Consider the following 23,924-nt stretch of genomic DNA (forward strand, 5'->3'; position numbering starts at 1 on the left):
TTTGAAATCAGACACTTTGGTGGGATTAACAAAAAGAATACCTTTAAAATGATATAAGACACATGTATGTTTGAGGAATTTTAATCATGAGATTTCTGTTTTTTGAATTTGGCGCCCTGCACTTTATCTGGCTGTTGTCATATCGATCCCGGTAGCGGGATGCAGCCATAAGAAGTTTTAAGGCATGAAGGTCAGTCAATCTGGAAAATTTCAAGAACGTTTAAAGTTTCTTCAAGTGCAGTGGTAAAAACCATCAAGCACTATGATGAAACTGGCTCTCATGAGGATCGCCACTGGAAAGGAAGACCCAGAGTTACATCTGCGGCAGAGGATAAGTTCATTAGAGTTACCACCCTCATAAATTGCAGCCCAAATAAATGCTTCACAGAGATCAAGTAACAGACACATCTCAACATCAACTGTTCAGAGGAGACTAAGTGAATCAGGCCTTCATGGTCAAATTGCTGCAAAGAAACCACTACAAAAGGACACCAATAAGAAGAGAGTTGCTTGGGCCAAGAAATACAAGCAAAAGACATTAGACTGGTGTAAATCTGTCCTTTGTCTGATGAGTCCAAATGAGATTTTTGTTTCCAACCGCTGTGTCTTTGTGAGACGCAGAGTAGGTGAACGGATGATCTCTCCGCATGTGTGGTTCCCACCGTGAAGCATGGAGGAAGAGGTGTGATGGTCCTTTGCTGGTAACACCATCAATGATTTATTTATAATTCAAGGCACACTTAACCAGCATGGCTACCACAGTATTCTGCAGCGATACACCATCCCATTGGGTTTGCGCTTAGTGGGACTATAATTTGCTTTTTAACAGGACAATGACCCAAAACACACCTCCAGGCTGTGAAGGGCTATTTGACCAAGGAGAGTGATGGAGTGCTGCATCAGATGACCTGGCCTCCACAATTACCCGACAACCCAATTGAGATGGATTGGAATGAGTTGGACCGCAGAGTGAAGAAAAAGCAGCCAACAAGTGCTCAGCATATGTGGGAACTATTGTATTGGATATTGGAAAAGCATTCCTCATGGAGCTGGTTGAGAGTGTGCAAAGCTGTCATCAAGGCAAAGGGTGGTTACTTTGAAGAATCTCAAACATCAAATATATTTTGATATGTTCAAAAAATGTGTTACTACATGATTCCATATCAAATAAAGTACAATTTTATTTGTCACATACACATGGTTAGCAGATGTTATTGCGAATGTAGCAAAATGCTTGTGCTTATAGTTCCGATATATGGCTTTTTCTTTGCAAATCTGCCTATAAGGCCAGCATCCCTGAGTCAGCTCTTCACTGCTGACGTTGAGACTGGTGTTTTGCGGGTACTATTTAATGAAGCTGCCAGTTGAGGAATTGTGAGGCATCTGTTTCTAAAACTAGGTACTCTAACGTACGTGTCCTCTTGCTCAGTTGTGCACTGGGGCCTCCCACTCTTTCTATTCTGGTTAGAGACAGTTTGTGCTGTTCTGTGAAGGGAGTAGTACACAGCGTTGTACGAGATCTTCAGTTTCTTGGCAATTTCTCGCATGGAATAGCCTTCATTTCTCAGAACAAGAATAGACTGACGAGTTTCAGAAGAAAGTTCTTTGTTTCTTGCCATTTTGAGCCTGTAATCGAACCCACAAATGCTGATGCTCCAGATACTCAACTAGTCTAAAGAAGGACAGTTTTATTGCTTCTTTATTCAGAACAACAGTTTTCAGCTGTGCTAACATAATTGAAAAAGGGTTTTCTAATGATCAATTAGCCTTTTCAAATTATAAACTTGAGCTTACACAACGTGCCATTGGAACACAGGCGTGATGGTTGCTGATAATATATTCCATTAAAAAGCAGTTGTTTCCAGCTACAATAGTCATCTACAACATTAAAAATGTCTACACTGTATTTCTGATCAATTTGATGTTATTTTAAAGGGGCAAAAAATGTGCTTTTCTTTCAAAAACAAGGACATTCCTAAGTGACCCCAAACTTTTGAACGGTAGTGTCACGTTCTGACCATAGTTCTTTTGGTTTTTCTTTGTTTTAGTATGGTCAGGGCGTGAGTTGGGGTGGGCAGTCTATGTTTTCTGTTTCTATGTGGAGTTTCTTGTTTGGCCTGATATGGTTCTCAATCAGAGGCAGGTGTTAGTCATTGTCTCTGATTGAGAACCATATTTAGGTAGCCTGTTTTGTGTTGGGTTTTGTGGGTGATTGTTCCTGTTCGTGTGTTCCTGTTTTTTCTGTGTTCACTAGTTCGGGACTGTAGCTTCGTTGGTTTTCGTCAGTTTATTGTTTTTGTTCATTCTGAAAAGTATTCTAATAAATATGGATACGTACCACGCTGTGCTTTGGTCCTCTCCTACTTCCACCGACGACAACCGTTACAGGTAGTGTACATATGAATATATGGACGAGCAATGACAGAGCGGCATAGGCAAGACGCAATAGATGGTATAAAATACAGAATATACATATGTGTTATTTCATAGTTTTGATGTCTTTACTATTATTCTACAATGCAGAAAATAGTAAAAAAAAACAAAAAAAACTAGAATGAGTAGGTGTGTCCAAACTTTTGACTGGTACTGTACATAAACACAGAACAATCATGTTTTTTTATTGCGCTGGGCCTTTAAACCATATGCTTTTGATAAGAGAAACAGCTCTGGGTGTAAGTTCTCCTAAGGCACAGATCTACGATCAGTTTACTAGCCATAAAGTCTAGCCTGAACAGTTATGAAGAAAATGCCAAATCTGACTGTAGATCAGTATCTGGAAGGTAAATTCATCATACTGCATCAAAGCCCCTCTTTCTCAGGCCCAGCCCACCTAATTACCAGAATAGCACCCTAGAGCAAAAGGACTGGACTGGAGCATTCTGGGTGATTTTGTAACTAAATTACTGCCACGCTTCCCCCTGAACACGAGTCTCCAATTACCCACAGTTCAACAGGGCAGTCGGTTGTGGGTGGATGTGTTGGGGTGGGGGCGTTCTAAAGGCATTCTGTAATAGTCTGATTTTCTGTAAACATTTCTGCTATCTGAGTGATCAGCTGACTGGCTTCTGTTTAGTGGCATCAGTGGACACAACATGGTTTCTCAATTCATCTGGGCCACACCATTCAGTTCCCTCTTTGTTGTATACAGACTGAGTTCAAGCAGAATGAACATTTCGGTCTGACCTTAATGTGAATAAAGTGATCTTTATCTTCATTTTGCTGGTAGAAGAATGACGTCACTACGGTCAGCAGCAACATTTTAGCAATAGATTGTTGTGTGTATTACCTGAGCTGTCCCAGGTTGTAGCAGCTTGTCTCCCCGTCAGTGGAGCGTATAACACACAGGCTGTAGCAGGGCTGGAGATGTCTGATCTCTAGCAGTACGATGGCCAGGTAGTGGACAAACAGCAGAGAGTCCACCAGAGACACAGCAAACTGAACGATACCTTGGTAGTCCTCATCCTGGAGAATACACAACACAGGATCAACACACACACACACACACACACACACACACACACACACACACACACACACACACACACACACACACACACACACACACACACACACACACACACACACACACACACACACAATTATGAAGCATACACACCTGTGAGTCGAGGATGCGGACCCCATAGAACAGCCAGTAGGAGAGTGTGAGCAGCAGCGTGAGCATGGCAAGGAGGGCTCGATACACACACACTCTGGGCAGGCTGGCACTGGCCTGGCGCAGGAAGATAGCCCAAACAGCAAGCAGGAGAATGAGGAGTTTACAGGACACAGAGAGGAAGAGGCCCTCACAGGCAGAGCCACAGGCCTGCAGCCTGGCTGGCCACAGCACTGCCGGGAGGACCAGGAAGGCCAGGGGGGTGGCCAGGACCACTAGCCCCACACAGAAGCCCAGAACCAGGGGAGTGTAGAGCCGACAGCCCTGCCTCTGGCCGTCGTCCGGTACCTTCCACAGACCAACCACCTCCTCCTGGGATAGACTGAGCTCTGAGGTGCCGGTCACTGCCGTGGTGGTCTCCCCCCAGTTATCATCCTGAGAGAGGGGGGTGGGAAGAAAGAAAGAAGAGAGAGAGAGGAGGACAGCGGGAGAGAGGAGAGAGAAGAGATGAAAAGATATTAAAACTTAGCATATGGTTGATCATCTCTGACTGATAGATAAGATAAGATAGAAAAGGACAGAAATACTCTATGGAGGGATGGTATGTGAGAGACAAGCCAAAGTGACAAACACACACTGGTAGACATTCTGGTGTGATTCCAGTCTCTGTCCCTTGTACATACAAAGCCAGACAGACTGGAAACACACTGACTAAATCCTTTGAGGTTTATTGCAAACATCCCATCCATCATTCTATTAAAAGAGGCCTTTGGTTTCCTGGAGTTCTGTGTTACTGTGACAGGCTTTCAGCTCTCCACTGATCCACATAGGATGACATTGACAGTACACAGTCAGACTGCTCATAATGACCAGGTAGGGATGACACGCACACGGCTGATGTTATTCAGGCCTATCATTGCAAATTAGAGTCAAATCTCATCTCCCAGCTCAGGATGCAGTTTATAATAAATGTGCCCGAGGAGGAAAGAGCACAGTGAGCCACTGATTAAAATACCTGTCTGCTGAAGAGAGCATTTCTCTGTCAATTATTCAGCTATGTATTTATCTGTTCATTTTCTCCCTTTCTCACTCTTTCTCTTTCTGTGCCTGCTGCACAGAGCTTTGTTATCTCAATGTCTGTCAGGTAAGGAGCTGGGAACAGAGTGTGTGTGTGGATTTGAATACCGCAGGCCCTCTTCTTGTGTCAGCACATACACAAGCATGCACACACTTAATTAGCAAACACTAACCCACACGACACACCTAAAACTTCATCCCTTGCTAGACGGACACACCACCTGACATGCCATTAGGAAATTACACTGGGAGAGAGGGGGAGAGAAATAGGGGGAGAGAGAAATCCTCATTGTGCTTGCTGAGTAAAAGCAGCTTTATAACCTTCTATGGGGGGTTATAAAGCTGCACATCGCCCACCGCTCCCGAGTATACTACTCGCCAATGTCCAGTCTCTTGACAACAACGTAGACGAAATGCGAGCAAGGGTTGCCTTCCAGAGAGACATCAGAGATTGTAACATTCTCTGTTTCACGGAAACATGGCTCACTCGGGATACGTTATCAGAGTCAGTACAGCCACCTGGTTTCTTCACGCATTGCGCCGACAGAAACAAACATCACTCTGGTAAGAAGAAGGGCGGAGGTGTATGCCTTATGATTAACGAGATCATAACAACATACAGGAACTCAAGTCCTTTTGTTCACCTGACCTATAATTCCTTACAATCAAATGCCGACCGCATTATCTACCAAGAGAATTCTCTTCGATTATAATCACAGTCGTGTATATCCCCCCCCCCAAGCAGACACCTCGACGGCCCTGAAAGAACTTAATTGGACTCTATGTAAACTGGAAACCACATATCCTGAGGCTGCTTTTATTGTAGCTGGGGATTTTAACAAGGCTAATCTGAAAACAAGGCTCCCTAAATTTTATCAGCATATCGAATGCGCGACCCGGGCTGGCAAAATTCTGGACCATTGTTACTCTAAATTCCGCGATGCATACAAAGCCCTCTTCGCCCTCCTTTCGGCAAATCTGACCACAACTCCATTTTGTTGCTCCCAGCCTATAGACAGACACTAAAACAGGAAACGCCCGTGCTCAGGTCTGTTCAACGCTGGTCCGAACAATCTGATTCCACACTTCAAGATTGCTTCGATCACGTGGACTGGGATATGTTCTGGATAGCGTCAAACAACAACATTGATGTATACGCTGATTCGGTGAGCGAGTTTATTAGCAAGTGCATCGGTGATGTTGTACCCACGGCGACTATTAAAACCTTCCCCAACCAGAAACTGTGGATTGATGGCAGCATTCGCTCAAAACTGAAAGCGCGAACCACTGCTTTTAATCAGGGCAAGGCGACCGGAAACATGACCGAATACAAACAGTGTAGCTATTCCCTCCGCAAAGCAATCAAACAAGCTAAGCATCAGAGACAAAGTAGAGTCGCAATTCAACGGCTCAGACACGAGTTGAATGTGGCAGGGTCTACAGTCAATCACGGACTACAAAAAGAAAACCAGCCCCGTCGCGGACCCCGATGTCTTACTCCCAGACAAACTAAACAACTTCTTTGCTCGCTTTGAGGACAATACAGTGCCACCGACACGGCCCACTACCAAAACCTGCGGGCTCCCCTTCACCGCAGCCAATGTGAGTAAAACATTTAAACGTGTTAACCCTCTCAAGGCTGCCGGCCCAGATGGCATCCCTAGCCGCATCCCATGCGCAGACCAGCTGGCTGGTGTGTTTATGGACATATTCAATCAATCCCTATCCAAGTCTGCTGTTCCCAAATGACTATCAACCCGTAGCACTCACTTCCGTCATCATGAAGTGCTTTGAGAGACTAGTCAAGGATCATATCACCTCCACCCTACCTGACACCCTAGACCCACTCCCAAATTTGCTTTCCACTCCAATAGGTCCACAGACAACGCAATCGCAATTACACTGCACACTGCCCTAACCCACCCTATGTAAGAATGCTGTTCATCGATTACAGCTCAGCATTTAACACCATAGTACCCTCCAAACTCGTCATTAAGCTCGAGACCCTGGGTCTCGACTCCTCCCTGTGCAAAAAGGTCCTGGACTTTCTGACGGGACGCCCCCAGGTGGTGAGGGTAGGAAACAACATCTCCACCCCGCTGATCCTCAACACTGGGGCCCCACAAGGGTGCGTTCTCAGCCCTCTCCTGTACTCCCTGTTCACCCATGACTGCGTGGCCATGCACGCCTCCAACTCAATCATCAAGTTTGCAGACGACACTACAGTGGTAGGTTTGATTGCCAACAACGACGAGACGGCCTACAGGGAGGAGCCCTCGGAGTGTGGTGTCAGGAAAATTATCTCACACTCAACGTCAGCAAAACAAAGGAGATGATCGTGGACTTCAGGAAACAGCAGAGGGAGCACCCCCTTATCCACATCGACGGGACCGTAGTGGAGAAGGTAGAAAGTTAAGTTCCTTAGCGTACACATCACGGACAAACTGAAATGGTCCACCCACACAGACAGCGTGGTGAAGGCGCAACAGCGCCTCCTCAACCTCAGGAGGCTGAAGAAATGTATCTTGTCACCGAAAACACTCACAAACTTTTATAGATGCACAATCGAGAGCATCCTGTCGGGCTGTATCACCGCCTGGTACGGCAACTCCTCCGCCCACAACCGTAAAGCTCTCCAGAGGGTAGTGAGGTCTGCACAATGCATCACCGGGGGCAAACTACCTGCCCTCCAGGACACCTACACCACCCGATGTCACAGGAAGGCCAAAAAGATCATCAAGGACAACAACCCCCCGAGCCACTGCCTGTTCACCCCGCTATCATCCAGAAGGCGAGGTCAGTACAGGTGCATCAAAGCTGGGACCGAGAGACTGAAAAACAGCTTCTATCTCAAGGCCATCAGACTGTTAAACAGCCATCACTAACATTGAGTGGCTGCTGCCAACATACTGACTCAAATCTCTAGCCACTTTAATAATAAAAAATTGGATGTAATAAATGTATCACTAGTCACTTTAAACAATGCCACTTTATATAATGTTTACATACCCTACATTACTTATCTCATATGTATATACTGTACTCTATACCATCTACTGCATCTTGCCTATGGCGTTCGGCCATCGCTCATCCTTATATGTATATGTACATATTCTTATTCATTCCTTTACACTTGTGTGTAAAAGGTAGTTGTTGTGAAATTGTTAGATTACTTGTTAGATATTACTGCATGGTCGGAACTAGAAGCACAAGCATTTCGCTACACTCGCATTAACATCTGCTAACCATGTGTATGTGACCAATAACATTTGATTTGATAAATGGTGGTGAGGAAACAAGGTCTCATAGTTTCCCTCTGAAATTTGACGTACTATGGATGAACATCTATTTTTGATGCATTCATTATGTGTGGTTACACGGTTAAAACAGAAACAACTCAAAATGTTAACAGTTAACAGTTAACAGCGCGCTTTGGCTTTGAGCATCATGAGTTCGCGCCCAGTGCTGGTGTGAAATTGCTAGCTAGTTAGCTAATAGTGTTTCAATTGGTGATGTCACCTGCCCTGAGACCTTTATTTTTATCCCCCCCCCCCCTACATTTTTTTATATTATTTTTTACAGCTTTTCTGCTACATATACATACATTCTACATATATATTTTGCATACACATTTGACATACATTGTACTTTTATACAAAGCAGTCACATAATAATACATTACCAAACATAAACTCTTTAATCCCACCCCTCAGCCACTCTCAGCCCATCCCACCTATCACCATAGACCACCTTTGTTTGGTTTCCATGTGCCATATATTTTTCAATTGTGCTGTAATATTTTACATAATTTTTTTACCTTTCTAATTGTACAGTAGTCATAGATTGTGAGCAAAAGATCAAAACCTTTCCTACGAGTATTATTCGATTATTTATAGACTGACTATGGCTTTCCAAATCGCCCAACACTGCTATATGTAAGGTTAATTTTAAGTGCATGTTGTGATTTTTTTACCATTCCTGAACCTGTGACCAGAAACAAGCTACATGGGGGCAATACCAGAATAAATGATCTATTGATTCTGTCTTTTCGCAGCAAAATCTACAGAGCTGAGGTTGTTGTATGCCCCATATATATAGCATTCTGTTGGTGGCAAGAATTTTATACAATAATTTAAATTAAAAAACGAAGTATTGAATCAAGTGTAGTTTTTTGTACCAGTTCATAAACCATATGCCATGGAATTGGTAAATCAAAAATATCTTCCCATTTATTTTGCAACCTGTATGGCGCACCTGTCAACATTTTTGTCCTCTAATTAAACTAGTGTATTTTTCTATTTATGCCAGTTCCTTTCAGACAATTTGTATTTTTAATATATGACAACCTTCTCCCTTTTCCACTATTAGCGCACACTGCTAACTAGCTAGCCATTTCACACCAGGTACACTGGGCAATATTTTTTTTTCTTTTTTTCTGAGTGCCGAGGAAGGCATATATTGACGTTCTCAGGACCTTTTCAAATATCCGAAATCTAGTGATCTAGTGATCAGGACGGGTGAGGAGTGTCACTTGGTTGTGGTGACTGTCTAATGGCTGTGTTTGGCCTCACATCCACATTGTGCTCTCCAGTAGGTGGCAATCAGGCAATCAGTCACATTGGTCCAAACTGTGTGTGTGTGCAGTGGCGTACCGCAGTTTCGTGTACTGCCATTTTATAACTAATCTCATGCTATTCTGCACATTTAGCAATGAGGCTGAGAGAATTGAGCAGTTTTACAGCTAATTTCCTGTAATTGTAAACAATGACATGGCTTATGACGTGTTCATATCCTATCTGGCGAGGGGGGGGTGACCATAGTCTGAGTCGATAACCACGCAATAAGGAATTCCCCATGACAACAATAAAATTGCGTTATATATATTTTTTGCTGTGAGCCAATGGAGTAACCTAGGTAAGCACAGGTTGTTTTCCCCACAGGCGGGCAGGGCCGTGACATTCTGTCTATAGACCTTTTTAATGGCTTTTTGAGAAGGAGCGGAAGTGAACCCTGGCACCCCAAAGAACTTCTGGTGCATTTGTAAACAGATAGTTATCTAAGCTAACTTAGTATAGTTTTCTCAAGGTCAAAATGAGCACTTTTGACCATAGTATTCGCGGATGCGATGGTCCTTATGTCTGGGGAAAATTAAAGTTAATCGCAAAGGGCTGCATTGCCTGCATGTATAGTAACGTTAGCAGCAGCAGGAGGTGGCAGTGCCAGGATGATGTGTAGCACATGGTTAGGTTGTTTATCAAGTTAACCATCTATTCTAGATCATGTCAGGTAGCTAGGATAGACAGGCATTTAACATTTGTTTTTTTAATGACACAATCGTTAGCTTAATCTACTAAAAATGGCAAGTGAAGCGAACTAGCTAATAGTCACGGATCCCCCCCGGTACTACTGCTCATTCCGTTCACCAGCTTCGGAGGTCTACGTCACCGGCCTTCTAGGCATCACTGAATTGGATTCACAACCACCAACCCCGGACTGTCTTGTCTCATTAGCACACCTGGTTCCCATTTCCCCTGATTAGTATATGTATGCATGTGCCCTCTGTTCACCATTGTCCTTGTCGATTATTGTCCCATGTCCGTTGGTCGTGAGTACCTGTGCTCTGTTGTATCGGCTTTGGTGCTACGTGTTTTTGTGCACTTATTATGGGTCTCGTCCAGTGTATTATTTAGAGGTTTACACCTCACTCTTTTGTTTGGGTTACATCCCTGTGTTTATATATACAGTGGGGAGAACAAGTATTTGATACACTGCTGATTTTGTAGGTTTTCCTACTTACAAAGCATGTAGAGGTCTGTAATTTTTATCATAGGTACACTTCAACTGTGAGAGACGGAATCTAAAACAAAAATCCAGAAAATCACATAGTATGATTTTTAAGTAATTTTTTAAGTATATACACACACACACACACACACACACACACACACACACACACACACACACACACACACACACACACACACACACACACACACACACACACACACACACACACACACACACACACACACACGTGTTTGTTTTGGGCTTCGTCCCCGTCGTTTCATGACATACTTTATTTTGGGTGGAGAAATAAAACCCCCTATTATGTATTCCGGTGCCTGTCTCCTATCACTATACAGCGTGACACCAAATCCACAGATTTCCAGTCCCAAAGAGAATTATGAAAATACAAAAACACAATTGCAATGAACATCAAATGTTATATCGCTTGAAAATAAGGAAGCATGTTCTGGTCTAATTTCTATGTCTCCTAACCTCAGATACAGAGACCTGTGAAAGCTGTTAAAACCTGTCTGCGGATGGTCCCAAAGAACGTTCCAAGACCTGGAGAGACTGAAGGGTATATCGCCAATGGGTTATATATGCTTCTGGTTTACTGTTATAATTGCTTGTAGGACTACAAAAATACTGGTAAAAGTAACAATGCATAGACCTAGAACATGCATGGCGAACTTGCTCCTAGCTACTGATCTAGCTACTGATCTAGCTACTGGGTGTGCAGGTTTCTGTTCCAGCCCAGCACTGACGTTCTGCTTATCATTTTTATTAGACACTATTCATTGAATTTTTCAATCTCTTGTTTTTGAGTAAGATGAATGTCTAAACCCACTAACTATTTAAATAGGCGTTCTTTGTATGATATTGATTAGTGTTGATTCTTTGAATTATATATAGTGAATTTTGGTCATTGAACATTCCCTGTTTGTATGTTTTATTTGGCTGTCACTCAGTCAATTTGTCTGATATTGCACAGATTTGCAGCTGATGTTGTTGATCATTGGTGTGGGTGTAGCAAACCCTGTATGTCTGACCTAGGATGCAACCTCTGTCCATAACAGCACTTCATACCCACAAAGCAACACCCATTATCATAACAAAACCATGATCTTGGTTGGGCTAGGATAATACTTTAGGTCTCAGGGTGGGTGACATCACCACAGGATGGCTACTAGGGCTTTATCCCTTTGTCTTTCCTTGATTACCCGCATCCTGTCTGCTCACTTGTATTGTATTGCAACTGTATAAAGTACAAGGTCCCTCCCCTCTGACCTTCTCCAATAGTTTTTTAGGAGGCGGGGTGAGGAATCGAGGGAGGATGAATTGAGATAGAGCCTAGCATTCACCTGTCAACTAGCTCACGTGATACATACTCACCCTTCTGCTACACTCACTGACGTCTTTCTCCACATAAACCTCAGCAGCCAGCAGAGCAGACTGTGTGAACTGAGTCAATCTAGCACCCACAGAATTAATTTTGTGGGTATTTAATTCTGCAACATTGACTCGGATCACACAGTCGGCGGCTGAGTTATACTGTGATGAAAGGGGTGTGACTGTAGCTGAGGTGAGCTTTAGGCGAGTTCTAGTAGTCACTGTGATGTGATGTTACCCCCGAGACTTGAAGTACTGTCGTCTCCTGTCTATCATGAATGTATCTGTATTTTAATACTGTAAGCATCTCGGCTGCGGGAGTATCTCCTCCTGCAATTTTGTGCCGATTTTCTTCATTCTGCTACACTCGCTGTCATTCTCCAGGGGTTGGCATGCTAGCTGCTGTAATTTGAATAGGGTTTGTGTCCTACTTGGAACCTCTTGGACATGCGTGCAAATAGAACGAGTTATTGTTTTTGACAGTTGAAAAGGTCTATAGAGATCATATTAAATGACTAGAGGGACTATGTCATAAACACTCGAAGTCCCAGAATGGGGTGAAAATGGCAGCCATATTGGTCAGGGAGAAATCCAAACCAGTAACTGGAATAAATGGCTTTCGAGGCATAATCCTGATTTTACTTATACAGGGAAAAAAAATAAAGGCATGTGATATATCAGAAATTGGGTAATATAATTATTTCCAACCTAAAATAGTAATCATCATAAATACAGTTTATACGGGTTTTAAACACATTTTCTGTATAAATATCCTCTAAAATAGATTTAAACAGACCATAACTGAGTGTGCTATTATATGATACAATATCAGTACTTATTGCATTTAAACGTTGTCTAAGTCCTATCATCTACTGATTTCAGCCAGTGTTCGTCTGTGGATTGACTGCATTGTTTGAATGGAATCATTCCCCTAAAACTGGCTGGCTAGCTAGCTAACAAACATACAGTGCAGATGAACTCTTCACATTCATTATTTCACACAATATCACAGCACTGGCAAGCCATGGTTGACCAATTTCCTGACCTTCATGCCATCATAAGAAGGTTCGTTCCCATTCTAGTATTCTAATTCTATGGGGGCCACCTCCAGGTTGGGGGCCTGTCATGCCAAATAGTGTCCCCCTGACAAAAGTGTCCCTCCACCTGCATCACAATGGGATTTGATGCTCTCTAGCTTCCGTTGCTAGGGCTGTTGCTAGAATTCTGACTGGCCTACGTAATGAACGAAAGCGTCTGTTGCTATGCTGGTTGCTTGGTTCCATTTTACCTAGTAGCGGTCGGTCGCTGAGGACGGAGGACGTGGGCAGTTCTAGTTCGCCTCATATTGGTCCACGCAAATTCATTACCTCAGAAATCGCTCTCCAAAGACAGTGTTTTTGACTGTGACGAACTGCTTCAGTAGAATGAAAAGACTGAAAAGAGAAAAGTGTGAAACTTTGTTGCTCTTTCACTCCCATCTGGGGTCACCATCCGTTAAGATGAATATTAACATCTCAGATAATAACTATATGCATTTGAACACAAAATAACCTGAAGCTAGTTATAGTTTTCATAACACTGATATTTTTATCTTTATGTCTTCCTAGAGTTACCTCGGTGGAAGCCAACAATCTTCTCCAGTTGGAGCATTTGGAAGGTCGACCAGTGAAAGCCCTGACGCTCTACACTTCGGTGAAGCCCGTGAGACAAAGTATGTTAAGCTTCGGTTGACATGACAAAATTACAGAAAGGTAACCCTTCTTTCTTTTCTATGTCTGCCATTAACATTATTGCATGACTAATCGAACATTTATTTTAAATTCAATCAATCAATACCTGTATTTTTACATACCTAATCTACCTGTTACCTGTGTGTTTGCTTGTTTACGTCTCTGTCTCCTCCCCTGTTCCCTTTAACTCTGCTCCTGTTCTCTAGGAACTAAGGGTTTCTGCCTAAAACCCAGACATGTATCCACCCGATGTCCTCCATAACCAACCACCCTCCAGCTTTTCATTACATCATCTACAGCTACTGCTTTCGTTATGTTGTCATTATCTGCTAAGAAAGTTTGCTAACTGTATCATACTGTGCACATAATATGCGAGATAAACAGATGAACTAAAAACACTAGTACTGCAAACACTCGGAAGAAAGAGAGCTACAGTGCCTGGACTTCAGTCTCCTTCACACCCCCCTTCCGAGACTGGCTGGCAGAACATCCCACCCACATAGCACCCACCTCCTCTCTATTCCACACACCATGATTCCGTATATGATTGCCATGTAAGTGTACATACAAACAAAAAATTGGTGAAAATAAATTTATGACACCTGTACCACCAAAATATCAAAGGTTTATATATTTAAATTATTAAATATTGCCAGCTTGGTTTTCACAGCTGTTTCACAAGGTGTTCATCGTTGTAGATTTTAAAGTCTCCCTTGGTGGTATGTTAGTTCAACATTATTCATTATTATATCCTATTACCTACATTAGGTACACACACACACACACACACACACACAAATAATATACAGTTGAAGTGGGAAGTTTACATACACCTTAGCCAAATACATTTAAACTCAGTTTTTCACAATTCCTGACATTTAATCCTGGTAAACATTCGCCGTCTTTGGTCAGTTAAGATCACCACTTTATTTTAAGAATGTGAAATGTCAGAATAATAGGAGAGAATTATTTATTTCAGCCTTTATTTCTTTCATCACATTCCCAGTGGGTCAGAAGTTTACATACAGTCAATTAGTATTTGGTAGCATTGCGTTTAAATTGTTTAACTTGGGTCAAACGTTTAGGGTAGCCTTCCACAAGCTTCCCACAATAAATTGGGTGAATTTTGGCCCATTCCTCCTGACAGAGCTGGTTCTATGGGACTGAGGTCAGGGCTTTGTGATGGCCACTCCAATACCTTGACTTTGTTGTCCTTAAGCCATTTTGCCACAACTTTGGAAGTATGCTTGGTGTCATTGTCCATTTGGAAGACCCATTTGTGACCAAGCTTTAACTTCCTGACTGATGTCTTGAGATGTTGCTACATACTTTTCCTGCCTCATGATGCCATCAATTTTGTGAAGTGCGCCAGACCCTCCTGCAGCAAAGCACCCCCACAACATGATGCTGCCACCCCCGTGCTTCACGGTTGGGATGGTGTTTTTCAGCTTGCAAGCATCCCCCTTTTTCCTCCAAACATAACAATGGTCATTATGGCCAAACAGTTCTATTTTTTGTTTCATCAGACCAGAGGACATTTCTCCAAAAGTTCGATCAATGTCCCCATGTGCAGTTGCAAACCCGTAGTCTGGCTTTTTTAAGGTGGGTTTGGAGCAGTGGCTTCTTCCTTACTGAGCGGCCTTTCAGGTTATGTCAATATAGGACTCATTTTACTGTGGATATAGATTTGTACCTGTTTCCTCCAGCATCTTCACAGGGTCCTTTGCTGTTGTTCTGGGATTGATTTGCACTTTTCGCACCAAAGTATGTTCATCTCTAGGAGACAGAACGTGTCTCCTTCCTGAGCGGTATGCCGGCTGTGTGGTCCCATGGTGTTTATACTTGCGTACTATTGTTTGTACAGATGAACGTGGTACCTTCAGCAGTTTGGAATTTGCTCCCAAGGATGAACTAGACTTGTATAGGTCTACAATTTTTTTCTGAGGTCTTGAAATACATCCACAGGTACACCTCCAATTGACTCAAATGATGTAAATTAGCCTATCAGAAGCTTCTAAGGCCATGACATAATTTTCTGGAATTTTCCAAGCTGTTTAAAGGCACAGTCAACTTAGTGTATGTAAACTTCTGACCCACTGTAATTGTGATACAGTGAGTTATAAGTGAAATAATCTGTCTGTAAACAATTGTTAGAAAAATGACTTGTGTCATGCACACAGATGTCCTAACCGACTTGCAAAAAAATATAGTTTGTTAACAAGAAATTTGTGGAGAGGTTGATGGTCAAAAGAACACAGACATTAGACAGGAACTCTGCCTAGAAGGCCAGCATCCCGGAGTTGCCTCTTCACTGTTGACCATACAAACATGGTCTCTTTTTTGCTATCTTGAGTAAGGCAGCTCCAAAATGCCGGTGTTTCAGCCTAGCTCAGTGCTTACTGTGGTGGGGCAGCCAGTGGAAAATACAGAGTGTAGGGGTTGATAATGTTCTCTAGTTGAGCCGTGATTGGCTCAGTGTTCGGTCAGTCATGGGGACACTACATCACCGCAAAATCTACAGGGAAAGCTAGAAAGTTCAAGCCCCTTGTGTGCTGCTATAGAATTCCATTAAAAGTGCCCATCCAAGAAGGCTCAAGGTCATTGGCCACAGATATAACATGATTTAATGTCTTATCTACCATAGCTTTGATTGGACTGATCATGTCAACATCATAGTTTCAAAATATTAGCTAGCAAACTAGACAAGCATTCATCATAATGAATCAAGTCGAAAACCTACTGGCAAATCCTTTTCAATCCTTGTCATATGAAGAGAAATTATAGATCAACTGTATCAGTGCTCATAGGACATAAACATTACCCAACATGTTGGAAATCGCAAATCCAACAATGAGTGGTTTGGAAGGAATCAGGGGCTAACAGCAAGCGTTGCAAAGCAATCACTAGCCTGCTATTCAGTGGAGCGGGTGTGTGGTCCAAGTCTGGGTTTAAGGGTCTCTTTTCCAAGATAAGGATAAACATTCACATGCAACACCATGGGCCAGAAAGGGTTGAATACATTGGCCATGCTGTCAATCCAGCATGACTTCTGCAGTGTTCAAAATAACTGGAAACTCGGAACTGGGAAATCTCAGACTTCAGTGAGTTCAAGACAACTGTGAATTCGGAAAATATGTTTTGAATGAACATCCAACTCGGAATTCCAAGTCAGGAACTTGGGCCTTATTCTAGAGCTCCGACCTGAAGATCACTGACGTCATGATTCGACCTTGGATTTTTTCCCCAGAGTTCCCAGTTGCCCTGAAAGCACCATAAATCCAGAGAATGCCAGATTTTGATGACAAAGTTCACACACAAGGACTGCCGCACCACCTTCCTGTTCAAGTGAGCACAGCACAACAAGGTGAGCCCAAAAATGTATTGTACGCTGCTGCATAAATGATGTAATATGCCAGGGAGACACGTATAGTGTATCTAAGAAAGTAATACTAAATGCATGTTGTGTAGTAAGCTGTTAGTAGCCCATTTGCATCAGCCTACTAATTTGGTCCCTTTTCCCCTCTTAATTTCACCTACTGTTCTGACTTGGCGGTGCACATGTAGTCTAACCTGTTTAAGAGAAATGTCATCATTGAATATTGTAAGAGCTTTCATTGTCTGCTTATATGCCCCCTTTATTTATCCTAAGGTTCTGACTTTGTATACAGGGAGAATAATGTTGGAACTGCTCATGTTCTGAATTCTGTCGCTGTACATTTCAAAAGTGCTGAACAAATAGTTATATTGACTACGTCTGTCCTAGCTCGCTCATTAATGTCTTAATCAAAATAAAGGATTGCCTCTTATCCGCTTGTCCTCCTCTTATGCCATAGTTTGTACATCTCAATTGTCAGTAGAAACCACATTTGTTTAAGCAAGTCATCTATATCAGCTATGTTTTATTAAAAAGGCAGTAAATGAGGCTGAATGAACTGTTTCGTTGCCAGACAAGGCTCCGCTGTTAGCCAGGTGTAGCGATGGTAAAGATTCACTCCTGTCACGAACCGGCTCAAAGCCCGTAACAAAAAGGGAGACAACATGGAGATAAGGAATAACAAAAATATATTTAATAACTGAAGTGACCTATATAGAATAAACAATGGTGTATGTAATCAGTAGTGTAAGTGAGTGGTTGCGTGCACAGATGTGATAATGAGGGGTGTTGAAAGGTGCAAACAAACAAAACGGACACAAAAATGCAACAACCAAAATCAAACAGTGTGTCTGCATGGAGAGAGTCTCCTCAATGAATGAGGAAGAGGTGTATTTATCCCGGGACACACCCAGGCCCAGGTGTGTCCCATTTTGCTGACGACCCTCCCAGCTCCGCCCACCGGCATCCTAATAAAGAAAACAAGAGCAAAGAGAAAGAATACGGGAGACAGACTGGGGGGGTGGTCACACGCCATGGTGCTGAAAAGAATGCTCTGTGGTTGGGACATCTTTATGAAGGCCCTAACAGTTTGTGGGCACCGCTTGTTGTGTAGTGGCATTGCTGGCATGGATCCATTTTTTTGAGTTTGACCCACCAAGATTGACATGCTAAAGTAATGTTTTCATTTTATTAGCGAAACAAAACTAGTTTAAACAGCTTTGTATACATAGCGGGAATTAAGATAACGTAATTTTGGCTGTAATGATCTCAAATTTCACATTAGGTCATTAATGTGAGCAAAACTGAGTTAGTGAATCCCATTGTAACACAGGGGACACACTTTTTGGCATGACAGACAGACAGACAGACAGACAGACAGACAGACAGACAGTGAGACAGACAGTGAGACAGACAGTGAGACAGACAGACAGAACCCCCCCCCCAAAAAAAACCAGAAGAAAAATGCCATATTAAAACCTGCGTGTTGTGATAATTGTGTTGTTTACTCTATAATCTGTTAGTTCATATGCCTTGTGACCGTGATATATAGGCCTAAAGGCAGAGACAATAAGAAGACACAGTGGCAGCAAATTCAATCACACCTTTGTTTCATCACAAAACCGGAGAGCCACCTCTGTACGGTGAAGTCCACAAAGCATATTGCATGTACTGTAATTCGGAAAGTATTCAGACCCCTTGACTTTTTCCACATTTTGTTACGTTACAGCCTTATTCTAAAATTGATTCAATAGTTTTTTCCCCCTCATCAATCTACACACAATACCCCAAGTGGTCTGAATAATTTCTGAATGCACTGTAATGTTTCCAAACTTTTCGACCACAAAACAACTATTGATTTAGAACCACAGAGAGTTACCCGCAAGTCACAAAGGAAACAGGAGCTGCCACCACTATTCCAGCACCATTTCATCATCAAATCACCTCTGCTTAGTCTAATACAGTACCAACTAAAAGATATCAAAAACTATTTAGTCCAATCAATGTAAGCTAAATATGATGTGGCTGTCTATGATTCTGATGTGTGTGTGTGTGTGTGTGTGTGTGTGTGTGTGTGTGTGTGTGTGTGTGTGTGTGTGTAAGTAGAAAAAAAACATGTTGACTCATCCTACTTGTAGAGAAACGCCAACGCCATCTTCCTCTTTCATGTTGATGAAACGGTCTATCACTCTGATACAGTACATCCTTTTAGTTATTGTTGTCCTAGGCTACCTGGCTAAAATGCTTGCTAGCTAGCCTAACTTCCTTTCATGGGCAACGATGAGCCAGCTAGTTAACATTAGCCTACTACATATAGCTACATACTGAATTTCCATCCTCTCAGGCCAGGAGCACAATGTAGGAATTTATGGTTGGATCAGAATCGCCGTTACAATCGATGGCCAGTACGAAGCATTAAGTCCAAGTCTAAATCCCCTACTCCATCCATTGCTAATTTAGGAAAGGGACAATTTTCGCTAGTTAGCCACTGGAGGACAACACAAAAATTATAATTGTCTCCATCAATGACGTATGCTCTCAATGTGATTTGATAGGAGTGACGCCAAATCCAAACTGGCTTCCCAGAACAATTCACAGTTGAGCTCACTCAGTTTTGCTCAACGCTGATTATCTATTATTTTATACTTTTCTTTATCAAGGGAGGCCACATGCTCACTGGCTTCCCTTGCATTGAATGCTATAGGTGGCAACAATGGCATACTCTTTTGGACCAGACAGAGTTCTGGAATCAATTTTTTGGGGAAGCCTGGTTTCCCTTGGCATCCATGAATAGACTCCACAGAGAAGGAATACAGCAGAGAAACAGAGACAGAGCGAGACAGAGCGCAAGACCGACCGACAGAGAGAGCGAGAGACCGACCGACAGAGAGAGCGAGAGACAGAGAGAGAGAGCGAGAGACCGACAGAGAGAGAGAGCGAGAGACCGACAGAGAGAGAGAGCGAGAGACCGACAGAGAGAGAGAGCGAGAGACCGACAGAGAGAGAGAGCGAGAGACCGACAGAGAGAGAGAGCGAGAGACCGACAGACAGACAGACAAACACACAGACAGAGACACACACAGACAGAGACACAGACAGACAGAGACACACACAGACAGAGACACAGACAGACAGAGACACACACAGACAGAGACACACAGGCAGACACAGACAGGCAGACAGACAGAGACACAGACAGGCAGACAGACAGAGACACAGACAGGCAGACAGAGAGAGACACAGACAGAGAGAGACACAGACAGGCAGACAGAGAGAGACACAGACAAGCAGACAGAGAGAGACACAGACAGGCAGACAGAGAGAGACCGACAGAGAGAGACCAACAGGCAGACAGAGAGACCGACAGAGAGAGAGCCGACAGGCAGACAGAGAGCCCGACAGGCAGACAGAGAGAGACCGACAGGCAGACAGACAGGCAGACAGAGAGAGAGACCGACAGGCAGACAGAGAGAGACCGATAGGCAGACAGAGAGAGACCGATAGGCAGACAGAGAGAGACCGACAGGCAGACAGAGAGAGAGAGACCGACAGGCAGACAGAGAGAGAGAGACCGACAGGCAGACAGAGAGAGAGAGACCGACAGGCAGACAGAGAGAGAGAGACCGACAGGCAGACAGAGAGAGAGAGACTGACAGGCAGACAGAGAGAGACCGACAGGCAGACAGAGAGAGACCGAGAGGCAGACAGAGAGAGACCGACAGGCAGACAGAGAGAGACCGACAGGCAGACAGAGGGAGAGAGACAGACAGACAGGCAGACAGAGAGAGAGAGACCGACAGAGAGAGAGAGACCGACAGGCAGACAGAGACAGACAGAGAGCGAGACAGCCAATTTGACATTTACTTCTTTCTCCCCAACCATCGCACTACTGACCATATATACACACACCTTACAGACACTAGTTAATAAACACGTCCACCGAAAAAAAGAGGGCAAAATCTTTGCTTGCTTTAAATACTTTAAAAAAAGCATTTAATTATATTTGGTACGAAGGGCTGTTCTATAAAATTCTCCAAGGTGGGCTTGGTGGTAAGGTGTATGACTTAATAAAATGTATGTACACAGAAAACAAGTGTGCAATAAAAATCAAAAACCAAAGAACAGAATTCCTTTCACAACGTTGAGGTGTGAGACAAGGCTGCAGTTTGAGTCCAAATCTTTTCAACATTTATACCAATGAATTAGCAGACATGGACCATTCTGCAGCCCCAGGACTCATACTACTTGACACAGAGGTAAAATACCTGCTATATGCTGATGACTTGGTACTTCAATCACCAACCAAAGAAGGTCTTCAACAGAACCTTAATATTCTACAGCAATATTTCCATAATTGGGCCCTGGCAGTAAAAAATAAAACGAAAATCATGATTTCCCCCCAAAAAAACAGATGTCAGAAACACAAATATAAATTCACCCTGAACAATTTGAATTTGAGAGAGACAGAGAGAAATATGCAGAGAGAAAGGGAGAGGAGTAAGGGAGAGAGAGGTGGGTGGTGTTTGATACCTGCTTGGCAGCCCTCTCTTCTGGCAGAGGGTGAATATAGATTATTCAGAGCCCTGGTTAGTCCTGTTACACACTATAACAAAGCACAACAACACACACTAACACGGACTGACTAAAAGGCTTTGCTCAGACACATACAGTAATCTACTAACCCAACACACAAAGGAGCCTCATTGGTATGATTGAAGGTCATTCTGACATCTGTGTGCGTGTGTTACATGGGAATACTAGAAAAAAGAGCAATGCCATTCACTGGAACCTCACTGGTATGGCTAGAGGTTTTCTGAAATGTGTACTGCATGTGTGTGTGTCACAGGGGACAAAAGGACAAAAGATCAAAGACATTCCCATCGCCTTCCACTACTTCCAAAAGCCTCAGTCCTGCATCATGTGACACACTGCCAGCTGGGTCCCTGTAAGGGTTCTGTTTGACTCTGAGAGAATGAGATTGGTTGGCTGATGATTGCTTGAGTACAGGGTTACTGTAAGCAGGTTCTGTTTTGTACAGTATACTGTAGCTGTGCAGGGCTTTCTGAATCTCTCAACCATGGTTTGTGTGACTTTGATGTGTTGGAGCTTACCTGGAGGCTGGGAGCCTCGTCTCCAGTCACGGAGGTGGGGTCTTTCAGCAGGGGCTCGTTGTTGTGGGTGGGGGCCTGAGTGGGCCCGTCGGGGGTGTTGATGACAGACCTCTCCGACCGGCTACTGTCCTTACTGCTAAGTTTATGATGCTCACGCCGACTCTGCACCCTACAGAGAACACACACACTAAGAATACTGAAACTGACATGCGGATGAGGGTTGGGATGAAAGAGAAGAAAGCCGAATTCCTGTTAATAGTCTCTCACACTCCCTCTCTCATTTACAGAACAAGTCAGAGTGAATCAGAGAAATAGGTTGAAGGCTGTGACGACAATAATCCACTAGCTTAACCCGTCTCATCTCTCTCCCGCCTTTATTTCAGGGTTTCTTTTGGGATCAAAAACGGGCTTAGTTGGTGGGTGTAACGGCTCTCGTTGGTGGTAGGAAGAGTAGACCAAAGCGCAGCGTGGAAAGTGTTCATGATTCTTTTATTTAAAAAACACTCAAACAAAATAACAAAAGCGAAAACGAAAGCGCACAGTTCTGTCAGGTTAAGACACTAAACAGAAAACAAGATCCCAACACCTAATGGTGGGAAAAAGGGCTGCCTAAGTATGATCCCCAATCAGAGACAACGATAGACAGCTGCCTCTGATTGGGAACCACACTGGCCTAAAAACAAAGAAACAGAAGACATAGAATTTCCCACCCGAGTCACACCCTGACCTAACCAAACATAGAGAATAATAAGGATCTCTAAGGTCAGGGCGTGACAGTGGGAGTGGCAGGGGGTGTGGCAATGAGCACGATTGGCCATCGGCACGGCTACATTTTAGAAGTCAATTTCCTGCAATTCTACACATTTTGCCATGCAGGTGAGAGAGGAGTTTGCAGCTTTAAAGCTAATTTCCTGAGATTCTACATACAATATTATGGCATGGAGCTGAGAGAAAACATTTGTTTGAAGCTAGTTTCTTGCAATTTGCCAGATAATGCTGTGCTCAAACATAATAAAATAAATCATGCTAAATTCATAGTTTTGGGAATTTTTTATTCTCCCTGACTGTCTAGCTTTTATTTTCGTGATTGTTAGCTACTTCTCAAAGATTATATAGTTCCATTATCTTTTCTACATACTTTATAATTTGGTTTTAGTTGTTTAAGTTTACACTTAAAGCATTTTTTTCCATCCCAAAAATGAATATGTATGGATACATGCATGTACAGTACCAGTCAAAAGTTTGGAAACACCTACTCATTCAAGGGTTTTCTTTATTTTTACTATTTTATACATTGTAGAATAATAGTGAAGACATCAAAACTATGAAATAACACATATGGAATCATATACTAACCAAAAAAGTGTTAAACAAATCAAAATATATTTTCTTTTTTTGATTCTTCAAAGTAGCCACCCTTTGCCTTGATGACAGCTTTGCACAACATGCAACAATTTCAAATATTTTACTAAGTTACAGTTCATATATGGAAATTAGTCAATTAAAATAAATAAATTATGCCCTAATCTATGGATTTCACATGACTGGGCCGGGGTGCAGCCATGGGTGGGCATAGGACCACCCACTTAACAGCCATGCCCACCCACTGGGTTTTTCCCCCACATAAGGGCTTTATTAGAGACAGAAATACTCCTCAACACCCCACCCCACCCCACCCGTGAAGAAGCCGGATGTGGAAGTCCTGGGCTGGCGTGGTTACACGTGGTCTGAGTTTGTGAGGCCGGTTGGACGTACTGCCAAAATCTCTAAAATGACGATAGAAATGAACATTCAATTCTCTGGCAACAGCTCTGGTGGACATTCCTGCAGTCAGCATGCCAATT

General features: G+C 43.1%; 1 protein-coding gene across 2 annotated transcripts in view; it reads right to left on the bottom strand.

The window, feature by feature from the left end:
* Positions 1-23,924, bottom strand: part of LOC139546470 (vang-like protein 1) — a 48,156-nt gene that overhangs the window by 10,056 nt on the left and 14,176 nt on the right. For both annotated transcript variants that reach the window (XM_071354874.1, XM_071354875.1), the window contains exons 4-6: positions 22,081-22,249; positions 3,617-4,048; positions 3,287-3,462 (exon numbers count right to left, since the gene is read on the bottom strand). In XM_071354874.1, coding sequence (XP_071210975.1) covers positions 3,287-3,462; positions 3,617-4,048; positions 22,081-22,249 — 777 coding nt within the window. The remainder of the gene's footprint in view (positions 1-3,286; positions 3,463-3,616; positions 4,049-22,080; positions 22,250-23,924) is intronic.

The sequence above is a fragment of the Salvelinus alpinus genome, chromosome 20 (assembly GCF_045679555.1).
Source record: "Salvelinus alpinus chromosome 20, SLU_Salpinus.1, whole genome shotgun sequence".
NCBI lineage: Eukaryota > Metazoa > Chordata > Actinopteri > Salmoniformes > Salmonidae > Salvelinus > Salvelinus alpinus.